This window comes from Callorhinus ursinus, unplaced genomic scaffold, assembly GCF_003265705.2.
Source record: "Callorhinus ursinus isolate GAN/ISIS: 27379988/994484 unplaced genomic scaffold, GSC_fseal_2.0 scaffold2, whole genome shotgun sequence".
Lineage (NCBI taxonomy): Eukaryota > Metazoa > Chordata > Mammalia > Carnivora > Otariidae > Callorhinus > Callorhinus ursinus.
In genome coordinates, this window is record NW_027397064.1 from 96,572,794 (window position 1) to 96,589,873 (window position 17,080).

Here is a 17,080-nt window from a genome sequence, read left to right on the forward strand (position 1 = left end):
TAAACATAAAGAATTGCCCTGTCATCTTCCTAAATTGTGTTAAATTAAAAATTATATATGTTGGTGAATCCATTCTCTTTCTCTATGCAGCAATAGAAAATTTTGCTCATGAGAGCTGATGATTTCACTTGGAACAATTTTAAATGCCATTATTCATTACAAATACTGTAGAAAATGGCATGCCCCCAATTCACAATTCTATCATCTAATCAACCCAGTAAATTTTTTTCATTAAATTTCACTATTGCATCTGATTAGGACATTGTCTGAAAACAATTAGCTTACCTCATGTGATAAATAGACAGTAAATTAAAACATGCTAATTTAAGCACTACAATATTTCACTTATTTAGAAGCTGTAGAAGTTCAATAGAATTTAATATAAGAAATTTGAATGAACAGTGTGTAATCAGGTAAAAAGCACATGTATTATTAAATTTTCACTGATACTAGTATCTTTCAAATTTTTAAATAGAAATACAAGATTAATATTTAATTTTTCTGAGTAAGAGAAAATCTATACCAATTCGAGGAGAGGTATCTGATGTTTAATTGTGTCTGATATCTTCTTCTCAAATTTTATTTTATTTGGGAATAAAAACACTTTACATCCTAGATTGTCATCTCCCTAGTGAAGGAAATTATTAATTTTATTGATGTTTATTCTAAAATTAAAAGTGAAATATGAGTTTAATTTAAAGTATGTTGCCATGTTGCCCTTGCCAAAAGTCCACTGTGCTTTTATATTCACAATCATTTTTTCTGTTCTACCAAGTTAATATAATAGAGACCACAGTTGCATGGAAAGAAATATTGTGCAGTAAAAATGATTATTCTTTCCTGCTTTGTTAAATTATCTTGGCTGCGATTACTTGTCTTTTGAAGGTAGATTGAAAACTGAGATACAGACACCTCCCTCGTAAAGACTAGCTAGTCAAGTTCCTTGATATTTATTTTGAATTTACTACATGGCCATCTACCATAGCTGATTTATATTAGAATTATTTACCTGAAGTCCAGATCAAAAGTAATATGTTCACTGCTGTGATATAATCTGATGTGCATTAGTGGAAAATAGTTGAGTCTTATAAATATAACCACAGAACTATAAAATATAGGTTATGCTATTATATGTGAAATGAGGTTCAACTTATTCTACAGCCCAGATTTTCCCTAGTGGATATAAAGCAAGCAGGGCAATTCCAGATGCTTGAAGTGAAATCCAATAGTAGTGAGGTTATTGTTAAGGCTTCCAACAAGAGAACTTTGGTCCTAAATTAGAAGCATTCTATTTTTATGCTAGATACATTATTGAAATTAATAATGTACAGTTTTTAATATTGTGTATACTGTGTTCAGACATTGTTTCAAGCACTGGATTTTTGCTCATGATCACTTTTAATGTGGATACTCTTCTATCCTTGAACACACAACTACAAATAACAAAATTTTCTGAAAAAAATATAATCAACCTAGAAATCTCTGACCAAAAGCATTTCTAGATATGTACAAATATATAGCAAAACTTCTTTACCTTTTAATGTTTTGAGATATTGTTCATCTTAAAATTGGGCACCAAAGATGCACTAAAAACCTTAAGATCTTAGTATCCTGTCCATGTCTCATTCAAAGCAGGGTCTGAAAATGAGTAAGAGACACCATCTATTGGGATGTTGACCTGTGGGAATTTGGCTATTAAATATGTGACTTCAGAACTCTATGTAAGCCTTTTGGCCTGTGCCTGCCTCAAATCACAGAAATTTGGTTTCATCTTTGCATTTATACTTTCATTCAGCAAATACTTATAAAGTGCTGTAATGTGTCAGTATGCAAAAAAAAAAAAAAAGCTAAGAAGTCATTTGTTTGTCATTGACGTTAAAAGCTTGAAGTCTAGAGAACTCTCTTTAAAAACAAGGAACAGATGATTTAGGGAGATGTTGAAATACAGACATGTACCAATAAGACATTGAGAATTTTTTGAAGGAAAATTCTATTACTACATAGATGAAGTGGAGTAGAATGCCCTTTTAGTTTTGCTTCCAATAGTATGGCAAAGTTGATGTTATAATTAAACTCTTTCACATCAAAAACCCCAGATTCTGTATATATTTATACCAAAAACACATGTGAAGTATTACTCAGCTAATATATTACAGTCTCTAAAGACACTGCAATTGAATTAGAGGTGAGTTCCAACATTTATAACTGTCTCAAAGCCATACATTTGGAAATAAAATATAATTTCTGCATTATTCATGGGTTTAATAGGAAATATATAAATTATATCATATACATAGATGTAATATATAATCTATAAAAGGAAATATGGAATATATAAGTTAACATTCACTATCAGAACTTAGAAAAATAACAAAATAAATTCAAATGAAGAAGGAAGAAAATGAGAAATACAATAGTAGAATTTAGTGAACTAGAGCAAACAAAGGTAAATGAGGCTTAGCAAAACAAATATTTGGCTCTTTGAAAAAAAATCAAATCTATAATGTCTACTAAGTTTAATTTAAAAAGTAGGAAAACTCCCAAAGTATAAGGAATGAAAAGGAAGCATAACTGCCGATTTAAAAATGTGTTTTAAAATACTATTAATAACTTCATGTCAACAAATTTGAAAACTTGAGTGAAATGAATAAATTCTAGAAAAAAAAATTACCAAATCCAATTTAAGAAACAATCTGATTGTCCCATATTATTAAGGAAATGGAACAGTGTTTTAAAATGTCTCCACATCAAGTACAGGTGGTTTTCAAAGGTGGGCTCTACCAAATATTCAAAATATTCAAGAAGCACATATTTAAATTGTATAGAAACATATTCAGAAAATAGAAAAATATGGAATATTTTTCAGTGTATTTTATGATACAGGTATCATCTTGTATGTAAAACCAAATAAAGACAGTATGAGAAAAGATAATTATAGGTCACTTAAGAATTCCTAAACCAAATAGTGGTAATTGAATTCTTCAGGGGATTAAAAAAATTACTGTTACTTTTCACACAGGAATGCTAAGTTTGATTAAAATTTAAGTATCTATAATTTAATTCACTGCATTTGCACCTACATGAAAAGATATAATCGTCTTGTAGGTGTAGAAACAGCCTCCAATAAATTCCACAAAATCCATAATCAAATAGAAATATAGGAACAAAGACAACTTCTTTAAAGTCATAAAGGCATTCACCAAAACCTTAGCTAATTTAGCAAAGTCTACAGTGGACCATTAGTTACATTCCTTTTAAAAATCAGCATTGAAACTCTGTATATTGACAGCTGGTAACCAGACTTAACCTGGGGATCATTTCCTAATGTGTAAAAATATTGAAACATTATGATGTACACCTGAAAGTATAAGATATTTTATGTCAATTAAACTTAAATAAAAATAAGTAAAACAAAAATAAAAATTTAAAAATAAAAGTCAGCATTGAGACAAGGAATTAAAGTGAAGTACCTTGACTATGCACAAAGCCAAATATGACTGTTTTTAAATATTACCACCTAAGAAAGAGAGAAAAAAAACTTGACAGAGCCATTTCTTGAAATATTGTTGGAGAAGGGAAAGGTGGAAACTAGAAACTAGTGATAGAAATTAAGGACCCTGAAAAGGGAAAGAAAAAATGTGTGTGTGTGTGCGTGTGTATATACACACACATATACATATATATGTATATATATATATATAAACAGGGACCCTGCAGGAAATATATATATATACACATATGGCTATCAGAAAATATGCCTACACTCCTAATGGTGCTGCCTTAGGGTGCTCCTTGGGAAACAAGTTCTTAGGGTACTAGAGATAGTATTCCTTAGGGACATGGCTCCTTAGGGTACTAGTAATAGAAGTCTAGTAGGTTATCTAATCTTGTACCACCCTTATGCATCTATATCCTAGGAAATCTTAAGGTTCTTTTAAAGAAGAAAATATAGCTGGCAACAGATATGCAAAATTACTATATGAGGTAAACAGAAACTGAGAATAAAAAATATTCAGTAGATAAAGATACCCCTCCCCCAAAATCAACGATGAAGCAGAAAAATACAGTAACATAATACTCCCCAAAGAATTAAATATCACTAAATAAGCACTTGTATATATAAAATTATCAAATGTGAAACTTAAAACTCAGAAAGGTCTTCATAGAGTAGAAAGAAAAGTTGTAAACCAAATAATAACAGATTTCAGGAAGTACAAAATAGTACAAAATAGTAAGTTAATGGAAAGATGACCAAGAGTAAACAGATATTGCTGAAAATATACTAGTGGGTATCAAGAAGATAAATGGAAACAAATAAACAAATGAAATAAAATGGAGAGGATCAGAAATAGCTAAGACAGGGAATATAATATGAAAATAATATGAACAGGGAAATAATATGAACATAATAATATGAATATGACATTTAATGGGATTTCTTAAAAAAGAGAAGCAGAACAGAAGAGAGACAACATTTAAAACCATAATCCAGCAATAAACCAAAACAACACAAATGGTCAAGAAACAAAAGATAACTTGGGGGGGATGGTAAGAGCATTATTAAAGTTATTAATACAATGATAATGTGTAAAACTAAAAAACCTAGCACTAGATTTCAGAAAATTTAAAAATTACAAAAAGCTGCTTACAACAAACTCATTAAACATGATATCCATAATAAATATATAAAATATGATAGAAGTTTTCAAACGGTATCAGTCATACCCAATAAATGTAATTTGGCTTAATTTATGTACCAAAATTTTTAAGAAAATGTTTTTCAGATTGGTTCTTGAAATTAATGCAGTTCAACCTTTTTGAAAATACACATTTAAAACAAAAGGAGTTAGAAAGGCTAAATCCTGATGCTAGACGAAAGAGCTTTCATGTCCCAAAGCATTTTAAAAGAGCAGAAGATACTTTGTAATGTTCAAGGGCACAAATCACAAGGAGGGTATAATAGTTAGAAATGTCTGTATCTATGCCTCAGATAGTACAGTAGCTACCTTCATAAAGTGAAAATGCACAAAAACTACTTGATATGTGGAAGCCTTCTCGTACCATCCTTAGTCTAAAGTGAATCACATTATATGATTTTTATATGTACACATATTTAAGTTGATTATGTTATATAATATATATTATATGAACACATACAAGTAAGAGATAAATCCTTTTCAAGTATGTAGGGAACACTGACAAAAATTGAATGTGTATTAGTTATTTTAAAGGCTCATTAAATTTTATAAAGTAGAAATTATAGGAAAGCATGCTATGATCACAATGTAATAAGCCTAGAAATCAAGAATATATTTTTAACAAGTTTTCTGGCTAGAAGACTTTTTTAAAGGAAATCCAATTAAACAATTCCTTGGAAGTTTCAAATTTGCAAAATTTATAAAATAGTAATAATAGTAACAAGAATGACAGTACCTTCTTAAGAATCAGATGTCAGAATAAAACTCATAGCTATACAAACTTTAACAACTAAAATGTTAGAATGAAATTAAATGAGTTGAATTCCTAACCCAAATGGCTAGAAAACTATCAGCAAAATCAGACAAATTTAGAACTAATAAAAAACAATAATGCTTCCTCTTTGAAAACACACACACACACACACACACACGCACACACACGCACAAAGACAAAACACAAGCTCTCCCAACTGAGGAAAAATGAGAAAGAAAACACAATTAGAAATGACTGGTAGGAATTAAAAAAGGACATTTTAATAGATCCTGAGAGAGTATTTTACAGAAGTCTATGTCAATTAATTTGAAAGTTTAGATCAAATGAGCAATTTTATGAGGAAATACATTTAACCAAAACTGCGCCAAGAGAGACAGACAGCTTACATTCACTAATGACATAGAAGAAATATATCATCAAAGAACTACACCACAAAGGAGCACCAAGGCTCACATGATTTTATTTTATTTTTTTTATTTTTATTTTTTTATTTTTTGGCTCACATGATTTTATAAGACAGTCTTATCAGACTTTCAAAAGTAATGCCTAACACAATTTGAATTGTTCTACAGCATTGGTTTTCTTTAGAGTTGCTGTAAAAAAAAGCCTTTTATAAAATTTAATACCAATTCCTGGTTTAAAAAAATTAAAAATATAGGAATTGGTGGTTAATTTCTTAACATGATAAAACATATATGCCTCAGCCCATAATCCAATAGGGTGGCATTCCCATTAAGGTTGGGAACAAGGAAGGATGCACACTATCTCCACAGTGTTGTTTTGGGAGGCATTCATGTAAATCAGGTCAGAATAAGCCACAAGCCATAAGATTTAGAAAAATATTCAGTGAGATAGCAGGATGGATATTTAGCATATGGAAATGAATAATGTTCCTATTGGCAAATAATAACCATTTAAAAAGGATATGGAATAGAAAGCCACTCACATTAGCAACAAAATATAAAACACGAAATATAAATGTGCAAAATGTACAAAACCTCTATGAGGACAATGTTAAAACATTCCTGAAAGGCATAAAGTAGACTTGAACAAATGGGAAAATATTCCTGTTCTGGGGTAAAATGACTGAAGATCATAAAGAGGTCATATTAATTAGAAATTTTGTTTTATCCCAATAAGAAATGCTAGCAAGTTTTTATATGCTTGAATGAGATATGCTTATTTTTAATAAGTAATATCTATGGAAATCCTGAAAAAAATAGAAGGGGTGGATTCTAAATAATATGGAAGTTACAGAAATCTGTAATTATAAGTGTGGTTTTGGGACGTGAATTAACAGAGACTAAAGGAACAGCATAGACAGTACAGAAATAGCCTTAGACACATACGGAAATTTAATATATGATAAAGGTGGCATTTGAAAGTACTGGAAAATGAATTTTTTCATAAAATAGTTTTGGAAAAATTGAATATCATTAGGAAAAAGATAAAAGTAGTTACATACTACCACCATAATTCTGAAATGATCAGAGATCTAACTTTGAGAAATAAAACATTACATGTACTGTGAGAAAACATTAATAAATTATTCGTAACCTTAGTTTGAAGAAAGCCTTTAAACTATGCACCAAAATGTAGAGACAATGAAGAATATGATGGTAAATTTGATTATATAAAGATTAGAAAAAACTTTTTTGGGAAAAATAGTACCATAACCAATGTCAACATAAAATGACAAATCAGGAGAACATATTTGCAGCTTACATCTCACATAATGGATATAAAGACAGAGCTCTTAAAAAATAAAGAAGACCAAAACAAAAGAAATCTGATAGATAATATAGACAAACAATGCTATTGTTTGTATCAGAGGGATATTTAATTATCAGAGGGATAATTACTGAATCTCCTTTGTAATTATGCAAATGACACATTATATATGTTCTATTATACATATACATATATACATATATATGTATATATGATGCTCAACTTTTTTCCTAAGAGAAATGCAAAATGAAATTATACCAATATACCTGTCACAAGTTGAGTTTCACAGGAAGCCAACTGAGAAGTAGGCTGTAGGACCATTATTAGAGAGGATATCAATAACTTTGGAAAGGAATATAAGGAAGAAAAATTGGGCAGAACAATTTGAGTGGCAGGGCCATCTGAATGAAGGCCTCAGCTGACCCCATAAGAATTCTAGACTGAATGGCCCTCAGAGAAGTCCCAAACGAGGGCAAGAGGTTTGGGCTTCTATACTCCTATATAGGAGTAATACAATATATACAATATATACAATATACACAAAATATACAATATATTATATATATATATTGTTTGAGCCATTTACATATTTTCATATTTTTTTACATTTTTAAAAGATTTTATTTATTTGAGAGAAAGAGAGCCAAGGAGAGCACGGGTGGAGGGGAGGGGCAGAGGCAGAAGCAGACTCCCCACTAAGCAGGGAGCCTAACTCGTGACTGGATCCCAGGACCCAGGGATCATAATCTGAGCTGAAGGCAGGTCCAGGTGTCCCCCATCTACATATTTTTAAAAGAAAATTAAATACAAAAAATGAGGACAACAAAGCCTATGTTGAAATAGAGAAGTAAATGCACCTGAATATAAATCAAACTGATACGAATTTGAATTGAAGATAGTAAATACTAAGAATGCACACACGCACACACGCACAGAGAGAAAACAGGGAAATCTGTCTAGCTATCCATCTATCTCTTCTAAAAAGGCCCAGCACTAATAACACTAGAGTAGCGATGAACACACATAACCCCGTATCTTTCTATCTAAATACCTTAACCCAGTAGAAAAAACTCCACGGAGAAATAATTGATTACAGTTAGGAGGTCGAGGAAGTAAAATGATCTAAGAACATGTGATTGTGAATAAAACACGGAAGTGCTCAAAGACCAATGTAATCATTTCCAAAGAATAGAGGGGTTGACTTGAAGGAGTCCCTGCTAACCACATTTTGACAATTTCAGCATCATAAAGAGTAACAACAGTAATAGAATGTAACATTGCATTAAACATGCATTAAGTGTATAGTAATATGAAGAGGAGGGAGAGAGAGAAAATGAGAGTAAACACATACAAGAAGAAATAGTAGAAGTTCTTTTTACAGAAGTATGCCACCTAATAAAAAAGTGATATTAGAATTAGAAAATCACTTTGAGATGGTAATTTATTTAGGGAAAGGTCATGAATGGATGCCAAACCTACTGAGTGAAAAGTTAATGGGGAAAAAGCTATTCATATAATGTTCAAGTATCATCCGCTTTTAATTATAAGACAAAATGTTTTTTTTACAATGACTGTATCTCACAGTTACCATGTAAACAGCATTGTCATGAGTGGGAAGATGTGTAATGGTATGTTTCCTGATATAAGCAGCAGAGGTATCCAATATCACCTCTGTAATATTTTGCTAAAAATATTTAGGCTAAATTAAAGCATAAGAAAACAGACAAATCCAAAATGCTGAACATTCTGTAAGACCACTGGACCAAGAGTCTAAAAAATGGCCAATGTTGTAGAAATCAGAAAAGACAAATGTTTTTCTTTGAGACTAAAGAGATGACAATCCAATACGATATGGAAACCTTGATTGAGACATCTATTTTATCTAAATATATAAATTTATGTATGTATTTATATATATTTAAACCTGAAATACATTTTGTGTGTGTGTGTGTGTATGTATATATATATATATACATATATAGTTATTTGGGTTACTTGGGGCTGTTGTGGAATTTAGGGTATAGACTATATATTTAGATGATCTTAATATCCAGAGGTGTGATATGTGACTTGCTTACATGTGAAAATAGTCTTAATCTTGAGAGATGTATATTGAAGTATATAAGGCAAAAACATCCTGATGTTTGCAGCCTACTTTTAAATGACTGAGCAAACAATAAAAAGAGGGAGGGCAAATATTCAATATGTTGACATTTGGTGAGTCTAGGTAATGATTTTATGGATAATCATGTACTTTTCATTCAAGCCTTTCTGTAGGTTTGAATATTTTCTCAATAAAAAGAAAATAAGATATAATTTCATAGTCATTAATTTGACAAAAAATAGTCTGAGGAAATTAATGTTGGTAAGGAAGTGATAAAGATGTGGAGCAATGAAAACTCATGTTGCTAGTAGACTGTAAATAGGGACAAGTTTGGAAAATATTTTGTCACTACCTAGTTAAGTACAAGACATGAGTACTAATGACCAATTCCACTTCCTGGTGTTTCTCTCAAGAAAACCCTGCCATGTGCATCAGGAGATTTTAATAAAACTGTTTATAGGCAACTTGTTTTTAAGAGCAGATATTTGTAAATGCTCAACTGAAATTATGCTATATTCATATAAAATACCATATAGCAGTGAAATCAAACTATGGCTATAAAGTTCAATATGAATTAATCTCAGGAATAAGTTATTGTGGGAAAATAGCAGCTCTTAAAGTGATTAACATGCTCTGAAAGTTGAAAGTATTATATACTTTCATATAATAGTATTTATGTAATACTATTACATATGTATATGTAATATATACTAATAATAAGCTATTATATGGTATTTATTTACAATAAAGTTTGTTCTGCAATGTTTTATTTAAAGCTGTTGCCAGTCATTTGAGATGAGAGTTACCAAAGTCCTGTGTCTGTACCAAATGCCAAGATGACATCCTGTGTCAGAGTGATGCAGAGGAAAGCCTCACCTAGAGGTGTTTTCTGAATGGTTTTCCTACAGTATAGGAGAAAAGACACCATTCTACCCTGGTCAATGTTTGCATGAATGTGTGTGAATTCTTGAGACTGAAAACAAGAAACTGAATGTTAGCTGAGAATTACAGAATTAAGAGTGACACAGGCAGTTGGTACTTTTGTGTTGACCAGAGAGATGCTGTTTAAATAAAAAGGAAAATCAATATTTTCTATTTCTTTGCAGAGTAAAAGTGAGCAAATTACCGTGCGGCATCTGACATCAGGAAACTGGGAAGTGATAAAGATCTTGGCATATGATGAAACTACTCAAAAAATGTAAGCGTTTTTGGTTCTCTGGTCAGGTTGGAAGTCTGGGCTGTCAAATGCAATCTTTTCTTCCAGATTTATGTTTTGCTTACTGTGGTCCTAGTCCAGACAACCTGGCTACGTAACAGCAACTTTTTCTTTAAAGACTCTCCCTGTCCTTCGCCCAGAGACACGCTTGCCCAGATACATGCACACACCCGCAGAGATCACGTAAAAGGGTGATACGACAAAAAGATGTGTTTCCCAAATGGAGCAAAGTTCTGTGGTTGAATACTGAAGCAGCTCTTGCCTGTTCTTTGACAGTTTGAAAATTCAAGTGAAAACTCAGCCTGGTAAAAACTGACCTGTGTCTGATGTTTGTGTTGTTTTCTTTCCCGGGCAGTTACTTTCTGAGCACAGAGTCTTCTCCCCGAGGGAGGCAGCTGTACAGGTAAGCCAGGTGCGCGGACCGCCCTGAACATGCTGAGTCCTCGGTGGCCTTCTGCACAGCTTCACGAGAGGATGGAAAAGTCTGAAATTTCATTCTTGACATGGCGAAACCTCACACTCTTGGTCCGGTCTTTCAGCTCTGCATGTTAGCAAGCCTGAAGGGTTGGGTGGACCTGAAGTGAAGACCACCTAGCTGCTCCTTCTTTCTTAATCTTTCTTTCTTTCTTTCCTCACCTGCTTTCAGTCTCAAAATATATAGATATATATTTTTTAAGACTTGCTTCTCTCAACTACCCACATCAGAGGCATTTACATATTTTCCTCAGTGGACTTTTCTTCTGCTAAGCCTCATTTTGAATTTTCAGTGCATGAATATTCTACACTGGTCATTTATTCCCAAACAAAACCATTGTGAACACTTAGAAGAGTGGGTCAAGGGGAGTGTTTCTCCCCAGCCCCCATGCCCCCATAGTGTATAAAACCTAGTAAGATTGTGACTGAAGCCAGGAATGCTCATTGCTTAAATAAAGCAGTAGATGGGAAATGTTTTCATCTGCCCAATTTTCCCAGAGGGAAAGTGATACTCATAGAAGGTACTTAAGGTCATACCTATTTAGTACTAAAATGTTTCCTCACTTGGAAAGCTTTCACCAGGACCTCACAACAATGACTTTTAGTTTTGTCTGGCAAGCAACTTATTAATTCTAGACTTTATATACACTTTCTAATTTCCATTTCACTGATCCATTTTTAAAGTGTCAAAACTGCCAGGGCATATTCTCAGTAGAAATTCATCATGTTTGAAGAAGTGTCACCACTGATTCTTACCGTAGCCTAGACTTTCCTTTGAGGGTAAAAATGTATGTTTAAAGCACCCTAAACTCCAATTCACCACATACTCTTATTTATGCATAAATTGCTTTCATCTGAAGCAAATGCTTCATTTTTATCACCTCTCCCAATATGTTATTTCTGTGTTCGTTTTTTGGGTGTTTGTTTTTCTCTTAGCGTCCAGAGCCCATAGTCTCAATGACTTCCAAAGGAAGAAGAGCTATTATTTAAAGAGACTGATTCTAGTTTAGAATCAGTTTAGAGTTCTTGATTAAAGTACTGGTTACTTTTTTTTTTTCTTTTTGGTGACCGGCAGCCTGTCTTGAAACATATACTCTGGTTGGTACTGGTAGTCCTGAGCCATTTTTTTTAAGGTCCTGAAACTACTTGATCAAGGTTTTATTTCTCTCATTTTATGAAATTCTTAAAAAGGGACAGTGTCAGAAGACTGGACTTGGCCAATTTCAGCCAATGGAACTATCTCAACCTCTCTTCCCTTTATTAGCCTAAAATGTGATTTGAATCAAAATGACTTCTTAGATTTGGGTGCTTGTCTTTGCTTTCTAGTGACCGAGGCCGAACAGTACCAATAAATTTCCCCTTAAATAGCTTAGGAAAGGCCAGTTGGCTTGACTGTTAAGATTACGTTAGTGTTTAACCCAGAAAACTCAATCATTGTCTCGTCCAGGTCATAAAAATAATCATTGGTTGACTAAATTTATGGGATGAGATACCCCTGAAGAATCACAACTGCTGCCATGGTCAGTTTAGAATTTTATCTCAAAATATGCATTTATTTCAGTAATTTCTAAATAATCTATTTAAATAATGAGAAACTACCAATAAATTTTGGGGAACTTGAATCTGAAAAAATATATGAAGGAGTAGAGGGAGAAAAGGGTTTTAAATTCCAGTTATGTCATTTAAGTAGCTGTGGACAACTGGCATGCATTCTTAGCCTCTCTAGAGATTGTTACACAACGCTGAATAGAATTAATGATATTGATCTATATACTTAAAAATGATTAAAATGGCAAATGCTATGGTGTGTGTGTGAAGGTATATATACACACATAGCAATTTTAAAGAGAAAATATTAGGTATGACTATCGTGTAAGTTATCGTAAAGGTGAAACTGGTTAATGTGTTTAAGTGCTTAGTTTATATTAATTGCCTTGACCAGTGAAGGAGAATTTTGGGTTATAATGAGCTCAGAATGTTTCACATGTGAAATTGTGAGTTTATGAACTATACTTAACATTGATCCTCAATTACTTCTGGTGCTTCTCTTGCCCATGTCAATACATCTGTTCCTATCCCTGTGTATGCAGCCTACTGCACATCAAAATGACGAGGATTCATTTACAAATGTATAGCCAAAGTCATGTTTCATTTCTAAATGAAATTAAGATACAGCTTCACCACTATTTTCATCTGTTGGAATAATTTATGATTCATCTTTATAAAATGATTCTGTATAGGAAACTTAACCTTGAGTAAATATCTCATTCTAACCCTAAGCATCTTTGTAAAATAGATGATTGCTTTTCTTTTTACCTACCTCCCTGATGTCTCAACGTATGTATGATCATTAACATTATATTATCATACAAAAATAACTTTACGAAAAATTTCAGTCAAGTATTTAAAGCAAGTATTTTCAGTACATCTATTTAGTGGGAAAAATTTGACACTGATATCAAATTCTACTGTTTAATGAGCTTGGTTCTTTGTGTAGCTTCTGAAAACATGTATTGGTTCTTTCAACTAATATTTATTGATGGTGAGTTTATGCTAGTCTCTGTGGGCAAGTCCTTTTACAGCTTTATAAAGAAATATCTATAGAGAAAAGGCAGGTTAGAATAAATTACATTGAGTCCTGTGGAAATCAGTTCCTTTATTTATAAACATGCATACATACATACATATATTTTATATACATATAGGCATACATGATTTTAATTTTATTACAGAGAAGAAAAATGTGTATGTCTTAACATTAGTAATGGAAACTGACTTTGCATTTATACAGTAAGTCATCATTTACAAGGAACTGCCATGTAAGTAATGCTGGAGCTCTTCAGTTTATATCAATATTTAAATACTGATGCCACACATTCATGTACCTGGAAAAGTACCATTTCTAATTTTTTTTCTTTCCCCAGTGCCTCTACTGAAGGACTACTGAATCGTCAATGCATTTCATGTAATTTTATGAAAGAACAATGTACATATTTTGATGCCAATTTTAGTCCTATGAATCAACATTTCTTATTACTCTGTAAAGGTAATACTTGATTTCTGATGAAATTTATTTGATCAGTATCTATTACTATCATGAGTAACTATTATTCTCTAGCTATATGAATAGAATTTAATATTCTAAATGTATGTAATGGTTAAGTTATAAATTATGAATTTACTGAGGTATGAATTGTATGAATTTCATTTAGAAAACAAAATTGGGAGTCAACATTTACTCATGATCAATAAAGGCTGTTTGAGTGTGATACTTTTAAAAAAGTGAATAAACATTTACATCAGCAAAGTCATGCTATAACAATAGAATAATTTACCTAGTCCTTAGAAAAAAAAACAGTCCTCTTATTAAAATAATGGCTTGGTTGTTAAGAGATTTAGTATCTACAGAAATTTAATTGCCTGGGTCTAGCACCCTTTAATTTTAAGAGATTACATTCACCCCAATTACTTCTAGCTGGTAAAAATACACACACACACACACACACACACACATATATATATATCTTCTATATTAGCATAGTTTAATCTAGGTTATACTAATAGGAATCACTGCTCCTTAGACACTATATCTCCCAGAATGAAATGGAAGCCCTGTATCCCTTATAATGTAATGGACTGACTGCTCTTGCCCCAGTGAGTCCCTGAAGCTGTCCTGTTTTAAGACACCACCCTGAGGAATAGATCAACCCTTGCTCTTCTTAGTTTTTTCTTGATATCAAAAAAGTTCTTGTTTGATACCAGGGAAAAACCATTAGACCTCTAGATACAGTTCCTTAGAGGAGTGAAGTTTCAAGGTAACATCTTACGGTTACACTTAACTAGCATATTTGAAATATTTGATTCCAGTTAATGTTTTTTAAATTAATATATAATTAGAACCAATTTTTTATCTTATGGATATTTCTATTATGCATGTATTCTTCCTTGATTGAGTGGTAAATAGAACTTAATCTTGGATGAACTAGTGAGGGGCCACAGGGTCATGAATCAGCTTTCTGGACATCAGTGACTGCTCTATAAAAGACTAGTGAAAGAGAGTAAGGAGCGTAAAACTGGGTACCATAGAATTATAGAAGGACAGGGCATTTTGGAGAAGGGGAAATCTTAACAATCTTTGCAAATGGTTTCTTTCCCCGTATGTTCTTTTCTGAATAAAATGTCCATAGATAGGAATGAAATCTAGTTATCTGGTTTCTGTTTCATTATGTTTTAACTATGAAATGCTTCATTTTGGAAAAAACTGTCATGTAGCCTTTCCAATAATTATCACTTAGATGTCTTTAAAATATTTATACATATTTATATGCATGTTTTTAAAATCCAGGCCCAGGTGTCCCAGTGATCAGTCTACATAGCACGGAAAATCCAGCAAGTAAGTATACAAACATGACAATGTGGGACAGTCATGGCAGGCACTGGTCTTGGGTATTACTTCTTCTGAATGTTACACTCTTATAAAACCTTTTTCAAAGGAGTTTCCAAAATGGAGAGAGATGTGTAGGTACCATCAATTTGACTTTGTTTATGTAAGAGAAACCATAAAGCAAGTGGTTTGAGCTAAGTTACAGCTGGAATTGGATCTTACATGCCTGGAACAGGGTATCTACTATATCTAAACTGAATGAGGACTGGTTGATGAGGCTCATTTAGGTACACTTCAGCCTCCTGGCCCCTTACTGCTCTGGCCCATTTTTTTCCTTGGTCTCATATAGATTATCCCTTCGATGCTTTTTGTGTACTTTTGGGAAAAATAGGAGAAGTATGTTATTTTATATTTTTACTATCCTATTTGGTCCAGATATCCAGGGCTTCCTGGTTTTATCTATTCATTTATTCTTTTATGTATTTAACTGTTCATCTATTAAGTGAGCACCTACTCTATCAAGCAATATAACCAAGGTCGGGTGGACATTGCTAGTAAAATATGGTCAATGTGTTTATGAAATTACAGTAGAGTATGTAAGTAAATGCGTGGTTGAGGTAATCTTTTTTTTTTTTTTTTTGATTTTCAAATATTTAATTTATTAGATATTGTGTTTTTCCATATTACCTAAAATAAAATTTTGTGAGTGCTCAGATTTCTGGCAACTTTTCACACGATTCTTTGTGGTTGAGGTAATCTTAAAAATGACTAGCCAGATTGCTTCCCGCCTTCCTTTCTTCCTGCGTTTCTTTGCCTTCTTTCAATTTTATTCAATCAATACTCTTAATGTTCTAATGATTTACATTAGGCTACTATGACCTAATAAATTAGGCTTATATTTATGAACTTAATCCTCAGAACACCCCCTGACATAGTTAATTTCATTATCTTCTTTTAAAGATGAGGAAACTGAGTCACAGGGAGGTAAAATAACATGCTTAATTCATCCTAATAGGTAGCTGAGCCAGGAATCATATGAATAGTCTGACTCCTGAATAGGATTTGTAACTGATGAAGGCAGGTTGGAGGGGGGCGGTTCCTACAGGACCAGCTAAGAGGGTCCTTGGCTTCACACAGGATAGAAATCAAATGTGAGTTGGAGAAAGTGAAAACAGTTTAAGAACAGCAGACAGAGTGTCTAGGAGACTCAGAAAGGAGAATGAGTCTCATCAGTGCTTGGGGCTAGCAGTTTATATTAGAAAAGGATCTAGGGTACGTGTTCCTTTAGGAATCCAGGGTAGGGTCCAATCTAAGGTGATGAGAGGCGAGTAACAGGTGTTATTTCATGAATCATCGAAGGTAGGAGGTATTGATGCCAGTGTCAGAAGTTTCTTTGAAGCTAACGTTCTGGAACATGTTTGGTATCCAGCTCTTCTTAGATGTTGTTACATGCTTGGGGCCTAGGAAAAAACTCAAGAGAATGATTCACGCTCTTGCTTTCCCCTTGAAGTGGAACATAGCTTCTTTGGCTTGTTCAGAGGCAAAATATAGAAATTCGGCCTAGCAGAAAAACAGCAGAGACATAGCCTTTCCAAGATGGATTCCCTCCAGCTTCCCTACTTCGTTATCACTACCATATGATGGCAACTTATTCTATTGTGATTTTGTCTTCCACATCTGTATTATTTTTAGAGAACAG

General features: G+C 32.7%; 1 protein-coding gene across 7 annotated transcripts in view; it reads left to right on the forward strand.

The window, feature by feature from the left end:
- DPP10 (dipeptidyl peptidase like 10) overlaps positions 1-17,080 on the forward strand; it is a 691,476-nt gene that overhangs the window by 615,378 nt on the left and 59,018 nt on the right. For all 7 annotated transcript variants that reach the window (XM_073884902.1, XM_073884889.1, XM_025857215.2 and 4 more), the window contains 4 exons: positions 10,414-10,505; positions 10,879-10,926; positions 13,922-14,043; positions 15,343-15,390. In XM_073884902.1, coding sequence (XP_073741003.1) covers positions 10,414-10,505; positions 10,879-10,926; positions 13,922-14,043; positions 15,343-15,390 — 310 coding nt within the window. The remainder of the gene's footprint in view (positions 1-10,413; positions 10,506-10,878; positions 10,927-13,921; positions 14,044-15,342; positions 15,391-17,080) is intronic.